Below are 10,869 nucleotides of genomic sequence, written 5' to 3' on the forward strand. Positions count from 1 at the left end.
AAGAAACCCTTCCCCAAAAACCCAATCGGTGAAGGCTAGGCTAGACACTAAAAGCATAGTCCACGACCTAGGAAAATAAATTACGAGTTTAAAGCGGCTAACCCGCCAACATTCCAGAACTCACTCTCCAACCCCTCACTTAGCCTCTCTTCCCCCGCCCCACTACACCCCTAAACCACCCTCTCCTTCCCCCCAAACCAAGTTTTTAAAATATTACACACAGACATACATACAAATATCCCCCCTTCCAAAGCCCGTTCGATCCCCTGCATCATATCCCTCCCTACCAAAATTCCAAGTCGCAATCATCTCTCCATTCCATCAAGCCTACAACGCCGGACATCCTTTTCGGAAGCCGCTGCATATCCCACTGCATCCATCTGCAAGCCCTGCGGCTGGATTTTCTTTCTTTCGCCACGCATGGCGAAATTTTTCCACATGCTGATCGTATGATTGCTGCTGGGATTTCCTAGACCGCTTGAAAATCAGTGTGACACGGTGCAGAATTTTTAGAATGGTGGAGGGGGGCTTGAACGCCTCTTACATAGGGTGCTTCATGGGCTTCTGCAAGTAAAGAGTTGCCGGTAGGTAGGCGCGGCAAGTTGGTAGGAAATGCGAAGAATTTGCAAGTTTTCCCGGCACATTGTGTGATCCATATCCAGGCTTCTAGACTCAAGGTAGTCATAGTTGGTAGCTGACATTTGTGGTAATTTCGAAGATCACGATCGAGAAGATGGGAATGGAAAATGAGGGGCTATGTTGATTTAGATTTGAGTATCGATATGATGGGCCATTGCAATATTTAAAGAGTTATACAAACTCCTGTGCTGGTTGATGACAATGAGTCCATATGATGGGGTATCAATATCGTATTCATTTGCTAGCTAATATTTATTTAAAATTTAGTGACCATCACACATAGCCACCACAACCCTCAGGATGCTGCTCTTCCTAATTGTGATCTTGATCCTAATCACCATCGTGCATCTTCCTTAATTCAAGAACTTCATCACGAAAGTTTCCTCCAGCAAGCTCATCTCTCAACCATTTTCCTTCCCCGTCAAACAATTCTTCATATACATATGGAGGAGCCCATTCCTCTTCCTTGATCTTCTTGCTCTCGTCCTTAAATTGGTCTGGGATTTCGATGCCCTTTTCATCGCTAAGCATGCAGTTATTTTTAGCTTCCACAATCTTCACATCATCGAATTCTTTCATGGTAACAGGCAAGTTTTTTGCGTTTTCATCTTCCCAGATGCAACATTGGTGCTCCTGTGCGCCTGCAGTAAGAAGACAGGGACCTGCACTGCTGGGAAGTGGCCGTAATGATGAGATACAATGCTCGTGCTCCCGAAGATTCTTCGACATGATGCATTTCTTGTAGTCGGGATGATAATGCTTCGAAGTAAAATGGAGTGACCACTCGCAATTGTCCTTTCCACGATCGCACAATTCTGTGATTGCTGACAGGTTTCTCTTTTTCTGGTATCTCTCCAAAAGTATTGTAGGGTTGCTCCTGAGAAGTGGATGTGCGGCCGACAGTCTCGAATGTTCTGCGTCTTTCGCCCGACTCTCCTCGACCTGCTTTCGAGTCCAATCCAGCAGGCGTAAAGCGCAACGTATGCCTCCTCCATCCCGATCCGCTAATAACTCCATGAGATCATCACTGGGAGCACAGAATTTGCTACTCTCCATGGCCAAAGAAGGAGACCTGGTGGATGATCTAGCAGTGCTGTCAGAATATCCCAATTCACTCCGAGTATCACCAAGGTCTGTTCGACGAAATTTCCTACGATCAGGTGAGGATAAGATTCTCTGTGGGTGTATGAGACTGCTCTGGATAGGCCTCAGTGTTCCTTTCGACGCGAGATTCATGATATTTTTCCAGGCAGCATCCAAATCCCGAGATACCAGCCTCGGTGTGAAACTGCCATCTTCATTCAATGGCCAGGGGTCGCTCATACATGGCGAAATGGGTGGTGTGTGCAAGCCTCTTGGTAACGTACTGTAATTCGTAGCTCCAAGTGGAGACAAAATTGGGGAGTTTTTCTGCTGACAATCTTTCGTCATGCTCTTATAGATGCGAGAAAATAGAGACCGAGCGCTGGAAGATTTCAACCACTGTTGTTCATCAGTGTTGACATTTCTTTCGGGTATTTGAATATATTTAGTCGTTGCGGGCTGTCCATCCAAATATTGACATATGCCCCAAATCCATAGGGTAAAATTATTCCTGCCATGAAGTTTGAGCTTTCTGATGTTGCCCCCAAATGTCCAAACTTCATTGTCGGGTCCGCGCATTTTTGGAAACCAACATACATGAGAAATCGGTACCGATCCTGTTTCCATAGTTCGTAGATTAATGACAGGAACGTCATTTTCGTAACCATCTCCCTTGGCAGTAATGAACAGCCAAAATCGGTCACCAGGTTGGTAGTCAAATTCAGAGTCGCTGTGAATCAATGCCATGCCATGAGCATCCATCTGCCTGGCCTCCGTATCGATCCCTGCAGTTTTGTAGGCAATACTCCCATCCTTTTCGATATCTTGTACAGGCATGAAACAAACCGAATTCTCATCTTTGCCTTTGAATCGTCTCACAGGTATGAGTGACTCGTTTGCAATATTCAGCACCGGAGACTGAACGACGACTCGATAACCTGGCTGAGCCCATTTTGAGGGCCGCGTTACAAGAACATACCTACGTACTGGAACTTTGCAATCCATAAGGACTGCTACTATTCGAAATGCTGAAGCTTAAGCTTTTTAAAGCGGAGTATGTGGTAAACATTGAAGCGACCTCTTGACGAAATTTTGCGAATCATTCAGTATTGATTACTTGTCATATTTCAATACCATGTGCTATAAGGTAACCTTCACATAGGTACCCATGTTACGGGTGTGCCCTTGCATGTGGCTGAGATGCTCGCACGCATCTTTTTGTTGACCCAATGAGAACCATTTCGGCTGAAGGGCTCCTACACCGCAAAACGCGCTGGCAAAAGAAATATTGAAGGAATGCTTGCAAGATAAGCATTGAAAAAAGCAAGTTGTCTCTTATGTATTCGCGCCAATTACCGCAAATGTGTTTCAGCCCCGCATGTGCTTTGGTTTAGGCCAGTATTTTTTGTCTCTGGTGCTTTACTGGCTGTCTTGATTGTGAAGGTTGTCCCTGTCGTCATTCCAACATCCACCAATCTCCATTGTATTTTGGTCGCCGAACCCGTCCCGACTCTATGGTTTCTTGGACTGTTCCGTATCGTCATCCAGCTGCTCCCCGGCTCCTCCGAGAGCGTCTTCCCCCTTCTCGCCCTTTTCAGCAGAATACTCCTTGGGATCAATATTCAATTTAACCATCATTGCATTTACCCACTCCTCCATTTGTTTCTCGTCCTCTGGGTTTGTTTCTTGAGCGAGCAATCCCATCTTTGCCCGATATCTTTGCCTCAGGTCATCGACCGTCGAAATATCGAAAGCCCATAGCAGTCCTCCACTGAGCATTACGCTGATGCTGGCCACATTTATAGTTGCTACACTCAATGCTTCCAATGCCTCCATAGACCCATCCACGTCATGAACCCGATTACTAGGTGTGTAGAATTTTGGCAGCATCATCTTATATTTTCGTACGAGTGCTCTGCGAGTGACGAAAGCCGAAAGACCAACGAATGCTGCACCACCCATGAATAGACCAAATTGACGCCGTGATCGTTGTGAGAAAAGTGAAGAATCTATTGCCGTGGTGGAAGGTGCTGGTGGGGGGCTTGTAGAGGAGGATGTGGGTTGAGATTCGGCCATGGTTGAGGGATCTTGTACAAATGCCATTAATGGATTGGGGACGGGCGATTTCCTTACGGATCGAAAGTATGAGCGGATGTTAGAATTCGAACGCTGCAGCTAGAACGTTTATAGGTTCAAGGAAGCTTTTCATGTTCTGAAAAATTATGCTTACGCGAATAAGGTTTAGCGTCGTTCTACAGCGTTGGTTGTATAATTGTAACCTAAACTTTTAGAGTTTCTCCGGTCGACCTGGCCGGGCTATATATGTTTATGTCAAAATTCCCATATAAAATTATTCAATCCGGGAAGCTTTCATTTGTGAGTTGTGTTGTCTGCAAAGATCTATACTAGATGGCGTGAGAGTCCCTTCGCCAGTTAGCTAGTATTGTCATGATGATCTATTCATTTTCGTGCGAATAGAATGATCCGTGATTGTGTTTGTATCTTTAATTTGTATATCGATTTTAACATCGCTATTCGTGGGTATTATATATCTGCTGAGTGTTCTATAAATTTATATTCTTTTCCTCCCATGTTGGTTTACTTGGGGTCCATCTTCCTTTCCTTTCTCCTTTTCCGTGCCAGTCTTTGGAGATTTCAGTTCCTCGAGTTCCTTGGCCAATTTCTCTTTCTCTCTGCTCAAATCCATGTCCAGGACAATTTTTACTTCCGGGCAGTATTCCAGAATATGCTTTCTGCGCTCTTTATTATCCCAGACGGCTGGGACCAAGAATTTACCACTTCCTATTAGATGATAACCAAAGGGCTTCTCATACCACTGGCTTTCCACGCTGAATTTGACTTCTACATCTGGTCCAGGCATTTTGGCAGCATTCGATGCTATGAGGCGATCGCATATCCAACGATCTTCCCACGGGGTACCGGGCTCACGAACTTCTTTTTCGAGAATTTTAAGGATGGGAGGGATATGCATGAGACTCAGTCCTCCATTTCCACCCTTTACGGCCATATTCCAAGGGGCACCTACCCAGGAATAGTCTTTAGAAATCCAGTCTTCTATGTTGTGCTCAGAGGCTGCGCATATCATGGAGTCGCTTTGAAACATCAGAAGCCACTCTGCAGGAGCGAGAAAGTCTCTGTAGAAGGTCAAATCTGTAAGAGTCATGCTTATAGTCTCTTGGTCTTTGATGGCATATTTCTCAGGGAGCTCGGTGATGACTAGTTTTCCAGTTTTGACATGGCCGGAAAGAGATGAGGAAGAGGAGATCAATGCATTAGCTTCAGGGGTTCCAACGAAGCGGAAAACCCACGGTGCGGGTAAAACAGATATAAAATGTGCGAGAAGAGCGGGCAAATGAGGTAAGGGCCGAGTTTCGAGAAGGAGAGCAACCCGCGTCTGGTCCAATTCAACTTTCGTGTTAGTCGAACCTCCTTTTGAGCCTGTCGAAGCTACACCAGTTGAAGGATTCGATTCTGTCGCTATAGAATCGCCCACCACGCCCGACCCTCCTGGTGCTAGTTTGTCTAGGTGGAATTTCGATATTGATGACAAGTCGTATTGATAGTAAACAACTAACATAAGCAAACTTCTGCGAATAGTTAGAATTAATGTCTAGCATGGTACGTTGAATATACAGAGGATATTCGCAAATTCCTGGGGATCAAATATTGGGTCAAAATCCCCAGACAAGATTGGATCTTATCGCTGAGCGCGCAATCCCCTCAGGTGCAAGAAACGATGAACATACAGAATACCAATCGCGAAAATGAAACTTCTATGCATCCTTCTATTCCACAGACAGGACCCCGATTCGTGTGACGGTGCCATAGTGGAAGTATTAACGAGAGTGTTTGCGATCCCTTACAGAGGCGATATGTATCGAGACGTAGATTTCATACGTATGAACTCGAAACTCGTAGACGATGAAGGGGGATGTTACGTGATATACAAAATAAACATTATGGAAAAAAGAAGAGTGTTAGTAAGGGGAAGTTATTATCTTGGCTGCGCAGTGTTGTAGTGAATAATCGGAAATATCAATGTGGATGTGATAATCTTTTGTATAGTAAGCCAATCTGATGCGATGATAATGCTGGTATTATGCGCCATATGAAGTACCCTTGGGGGCAACTTGGAATTCGAGGGGGGATATTTATGTGATTCTTCCGTATCTTGGCACTGAGTGATAGGTTGAAAAGTTTCAGGATTTTGTGGATAAACCGCCTAGTCCTGTATATTTTTGAATTACGATTGATCTTCTCAGCGATTATCCATCCTGGTTTCATCCCATATAGATGCAATTACATCAAACGAGTACGCTAATTTCGTACCAAGACTCGTATTCTGCTTACCTACTCTGTATTGAACTGGTGTCCCTACAGCTAAGAGTTCATGTAACAAGTAGGAAGGCATTGATAAGGAGTATGTTATGGGTCCTCGATATCGAAACCATCATGCTAATTCTCAAAACTGGATGGTAGAATATCGAGAATCTGTAGTTGCAACCTCTAGATCCATCCATCGTCTATCTCTGGAGCTTCAATCTTTGAATTACGAATCTTTTTGTTCTGGTCTGTGGCGTTGAGACGATAGGAATAGTAGATCCTTCTCTTCGACATACATAATTATTAGTTACCATCGCCCACTCTTGCCCGTTCCCCCGGGAAGAAAAGGGATGGCTAGGTATTAATGCGAGACCAGTGGTAGCTGAATTCATTCAAACAGTTAAATGTTCTGTTTAATGGCGCCGTCTAGCAGCATCGGAACCGTTGATTAACCAAGCTCATGTCGATTCTTTATATCATGAATGATGAGATCACCTACTGGGTACTTATCTATTTCTCCACGTTGATCTTGTGCCTAGCAATAGCCCTATGAGTAGACATATTGCTATACGATAGGACACTCCACTTGGAATCTGCATTCGAATCTGAATAAAGAGAGACTTGTATCGCTCCCGGCCATTTGGAATGTGTTTTGGGTGGTAAATCGCTGTATTTAGCACGCTTCACCCTGGATTGAAACCCTGAACAGGTTGACGCGGGGTTGCAGACGCTAAGTTTGTCATCATCTAACGCTAAAAAAGACGTCATGGCTACGTCAACAGCCCAAAGTGCAATGTTCACATACATTTTGTTATTTCTCCAGCTTAGAGATATTTAGCAATAATCAACAAAAATCCTTTTTCAATATCTCAATCATAATCAATTATCCAATATGACAAATATCTTAATTGTAGGTGCGACTCGTGGTTTGGGTGCATCACTCGCGAAGAATTACGCTTCGCAACAATCAACAACCGTTTATGGAACCACTCGTGCTGCCACTGGCCCGTCCGATCTGAATGAAAAGATCGTTTGGATACCCAATATCGATGTTGCAGAAGAAGGAGTAGGTAGAAAATTGGTGAATCAGTTGGGTATGCTTGGAGGTGGTGGTGGAATGGTCGAGGGTGGACGAGTTACATTTGATGTCGTTGTATGTCCGCTCACTTAACCCAGTTCCATCAGAAGGAGAATAGGTTGAGGGTGTTGCACAGCAGCTAAATGTGACTGATTAAATCTCAGATTATCACAGCTGGATATTTTGCCACAGAAGACTTTGTAAATGGTCCAAAATGGGATGAACAAGTGAAGATGTACAGTGAGTACTTTGCAACATCTTCATCATGCCGAATCTTGCGCCCGTAAAGACTAACGTTGTGCCTCTAGCAACATCAGCCATCTCTCCTCCCTTCATAGTCCAATCTTTGTTCCGTGCCAAGAACATCACCAAAGGTTCCAAAATTCTTCTCATCTCCTCCGAATCGGGCTCAATTACTTTGCGACACGAGAAAGAAGGTGGCGGTAATTATGGACATCATGCCTCGAAATCTGCCCTCAACATGGTTGGAAAGCTCCTTTCGCTAGATTTGAAGGAGCATGGAATAATCGTATCGATTCTGCATCCTGGATTCATGCGAACAGAGATGACAAAAGGGGTAGGATTTGATAAATATTGGGATGACGGGGGAGCAGTAACGCCCGATGAAGCTGCGAAGAGCTTGGTCGAATGGACAGAGAAGCTAGACATCAGTAAGTCGGGTCCAATACTGGCACCAAGGGGTCCTCGAGATATTGGTACCGCGGATGTAACAATCGGGACGGATCTGCCTACACCTCTGCAATTACCATGGTAGTGATGCTGACGGGGTTGGCACATGACGCTTTATGACGATTATGATAATGAATAGTAGCGCTGCTTCATTTGAGATAACCTCTTAAATCTGACTAGTTATCACAGTTTTGAAACATGACAGTTCAAGCAAATGTAACAGGGAAAAGCGGTATAAGATTTGACATGGCGGATAATTGAGGAATAAATAAGGGATACGGAGAAGTTAGCCGCTAGCAGTTTCTCGATGAATTCCCTCGCACCGCCATTATTCTCAGGGGGGAGAAGAAATAAAACAAAGCCAGAGTTTACGGCTGTGATATTCCTGAACCCACTCCGTATTGTGGCACTGGAAGTTTCCTTTCATTTTTGAATCCTGTTCCGAAGTATTTGCAAAAGTTTAGAATACTTCCAACCTTTTAGTAGCTGTTTTAATCACTCCTTTAATATTCAAATGCATCTCTCCTCTTTTCGATTCCTTTCGTTGAGACTGCTTGACTTGGAGATATCTTGCCACAAGACTTGTCCCCTTCATGTGGACTGAAAGGCTTTAGGTCGTCTTCCGCTTGCTATGAAAGATTATGGTTACAAAGGAGTAAATAGCATGTCTATGCTGATCTATAGTTATAAGCTGTGACAACGGAAGTACTTTGTTCATAGCTGGCGGCCAATCATTCCTATCAGGCATGTCGATACCCCTTATTTGTGAAGCTTGCTACCATCAGCTTGATTGAATTTCTGTTGAAATATGCAAATATTACTAAATAACACACAGGTAGTGTGATGATTCATGAGTTATTTGAGCACACATCACGTATACCATTATACGAGCCTCTGATGCCGTATGATGTTTGAGCGCATTTACTTCTAACTGGTCGCCCTTTCCATTTCGAGAAATCTCAATTTCAACTACAGAACAGCAGTAATAATTAAGGGACTGTACTTTATCTTTGTCTCAATCCCACTTCCTAATGTTTTGAGCCCGCCCACTCACAATTCCAAGCTCCACGCAATAGGACCACAGTCATCTTTCTTCCAGAAATTCACTTGATCACAAGATCATTCGCTGATCTTAGAACAAAAACAGTCATAAATACTGGAATAATGGAATTCAGTAAAGAAAATGTATATGCAGTCACAGGCGCATGCTTTATAGTTATAGCCGCGATTCTTCTTTACTTTTCTTTCCGCCAACCTCGTAAGACCAACAACAACTCTATTTTGAACCTTTTAGAATTAGGGCAACTTCCAAGACGTCCACGACCAGCACATATTCGGCAACCGAAATTTTCACATTCAATACATACTCAAACACCAGGACGCTCACATTCCACAAATACTCGACAAACAAAGCGAACGCCTGTCGCATACCCTGGCCCTTCAAGACAGATATCAAGCAGCTTTGAAGAAGGAAGCAAATAAAATCATTACACGTTTCGTGCAGAATCCTCAAAGATGCAGCACAACACTAAGCAAGGTCTAATATTCCTTGCATTCTTGATCGTCTGTGGAGGAGGTATCGCCGCTGCCTTTGTCCTTGTGCGCAACTCCCATAACAAGCATCCACAGTCCGGAAAGCGTGAAATGGCAGACATAAATCCATACAATATCTACGCCAGGAGTCTTCCTACAAACGCTTTGACTTCTAGACATAGTGTTCTCGAGAAAAACGAATCTACCCAAGTTCACCCCTCCCATACCCATCATAACACTTCGGCTCAAAATCGCAATAGGCATCGCCCATTTACTCCAGAAATAAAACTTGATAATCCAGGCAGTCAATTTGTCACCATTCCGACTACTACAGCTACATCAGCCAACGTACAACCGTTATCAGCCGCTGCTACTAGTAGTACTTCGTCTATCGATATCTACTCATCCTTCACAGTGGAAATCTTGAGTGCTTTATCGGCCGCAGCAGGATTCCAAAACACTGCTGCTTCGTCATCAAATTCAAGTTTCGACGCTGGCCCGGTCTCCACAACTCCATCGAGTCCGCAGCCATTGGCCACGACTGGTAGTAGACACAGCCATCCCCGTAAGTTTCGAGGTTGAGGTTACGAAGTGCGGAGCTGGTGCTAAGAGAGTGGAAGGGTAGGAAACAAAGGTTTTTTCTCGGTCACACAGTAGTGGTAGTACCTGGTGTAGATATTCAGTGATAGAATTCTTGGGAAATATTTAGATATGTGGATCTGGACGGCGCTTAGACTAGGGAAGGATGGTTTTAGGGATTAATAGCTCATCAGAATTTGATATACTTGCATTGCTGTTTAACTATCAACTATTTCAACCTTCATGATGTCCTCTCCCCTGTCACCTTTTGGATGGCTAGCGTATCCATATTGATTCATATGCAAGTATATCCAGTTATTGACTCAGATTTCCAATCAGTCATCCAGCCCTGGTCTATTGGGAGTCATGGACATTGTGAATGGACTCATTTCTTGAGTACTTAAACTCATCAAAACTCCCCATTTCTCGACAATATCACATTCTCTATTCAACATTTCCAATTTTCCATTCAACAAAGCCTTTCAGTCAATCAAATCACAGCCTCCATCTTCCGGGTCCCAACTTTAAGAATTTGGGTTCTTTAGTGTCGCAGAATATTGCTTGAAAGTCCTCACATTTGCAATACGTCAGCTAAACAACATCCTCAAAAGCCTTCCTAGCATACTTTACTTGCAAAACATCTTCAAAAGCCTTCCTAGCTCAATCCCGAACTTCATACTCTAATTTCTAGCGCCTCTCTCATAACAAAAGTTCCGGTCTCGAGGTCAAAATGCCGGAATTATTGAGGGCGTTCCATGTTGCAGTGTGCGCGGTAGCCATTTTGGCTGTTGTTGGTTTTCTATGGTGGAAAGCAAGAAGAGCTCCGGTGTTCCCAGCGGTACAATACAGTCAGCCAACTCTGCCTTCAGTTCCCGATAGACAGAAGCATTCACAGGGGTCCGGAATTGTCCATAATTTTTGTT

General features: G+C 44.0%; 6 protein-coding genes across 6 annotated transcripts; 2 read left to right on the forward strand and 4 right to left on the reverse strand.

Annotated features, from left to right (window-relative positions):
- Positions 1-327: 327 nt before the first annotated feature.
- Positions 328-685, reverse strand: EAF02_004193 (uncharacterized protein; the record flags this gene model as incomplete). Its single annotated transcript, XM_038900241.1, has 2 exons — positions 328-477; positions 545-685. 2 exons carry the CDS (start codon positions 683-685, stop codon positions 328-330), a joined length of 291 nt encoding a protein of 96 aa, XP_038759948.1.
- Positions 686-969: 284 nt separating this feature from the next.
- On the reverse strand, positions 970-2,727 carry EAF02_004194 (uncharacterized protein; the record flags this gene model as incomplete). Its single annotated transcript, XM_038900242.1, has 1 exon — positions 970-2,727. One exon carries the CDS (start codon positions 2,725-2,727, stop codon positions 970-972), a length of 1,758 nt encoding a protein of 585 aa, XP_038759949.1.
- Positions 2,728-3,234: 507 nt separating this feature from the next.
- EAF02_004195 (uncharacterized protein) lies at positions 3,235-3,798 on the reverse strand (the record flags this gene model as incomplete). Its single annotated transcript, XM_038900243.1, has 1 exon — positions 3,235-3,798. The coding sequence occupies one exon, from the start codon at positions 3,796-3,798 to the stop codon at positions 3,235-3,237; it is 564 nt and encodes a 187-aa protein (XP_038759950.1).
- Positions 3,799-4,216: 418 nt separating this feature from the next.
- Positions 4,217-5,899, reverse strand: EAF02_004196 (uncharacterized protein). The gene is made up of 2 exons (XM_038900244.1): positions 5,490-5,899; positions 4,217-5,330 (listed from the first exon to the last, which is right to left on the reverse strand). The coding sequence occupies exons 1-2, from the start codon at positions 5,567-5,569 to the stop codon at positions 4,295-4,297; spliced, it is 1,116 nt and encodes a 371-aa protein (XP_038759951.1). The 5' UTR covers positions 5,570-5,899; the 3' UTR covers positions 4,217-4,294.
- Positions 5,900-6,958: 1,059 nt separating this feature from the next.
- On the forward strand, positions 6,959-7,919 carry EAF02_004197 (uncharacterized protein; the record flags this gene model as incomplete). The annotated part of the gene is made up of 3 exons (XM_038900245.1): positions 6,959-7,219; positions 7,309-7,384; positions 7,453-7,919. 3 exons carry the CDS (start codon positions 6,959-6,961, stop codon positions 7,917-7,919), a joined length of 804 nt encoding a protein of 267 aa, XP_038759952.1.
- A 1,430-nt stretch (positions 7,920-9,349) lies between these two features.
- EAF02_004198 (uncharacterized protein) lies at positions 9,350-9,949 on the forward strand (the record flags this gene model as incomplete). The annotated part of the gene is made up of 1 exon (XM_038900246.1): positions 9,350-9,949. The coding sequence occupies one exon, from the start codon at positions 9,350-9,352 to the stop codon at positions 9,947-9,949; it is 600 nt and encodes a 199-aa protein (XP_038759953.1).
- Between the last annotated feature and the right edge of the window lie 920 nt (positions 9,950-10,869).

The sequence above is a fragment of the Botrytis sinoallii genome, assembly GCF_014898435.1.
Source record: "Botrytis sinoallii strain Bc 23 chromosome Unknown BSIN_006, whole genome shotgun sequence".
Taxonomy (NCBI): domain Eukaryota; kingdom Fungi; phylum Ascomycota; class Leotiomycetes; order Helotiales; family Sclerotiniaceae; genus Botrytis; species Botrytis sinoallii.

Excerpts from the sequence above, each read along its gene's own strand:
- EAF02_004196 (XM_038900244.1), bottom strand. The coding sequence starts at position 5,569 with ATGGCACCGTCACACGAATCGGGGTCCTGTCTGTGGAATAGAAGGATG. Across the intron at positions 5,331-5,489 it reads ATTTTCGCGATTGGTATTCT|AAGTTTGCTTATGTTAGTTG; the intron begins GTATGTTCATCG and ends AACTATTCGCAG.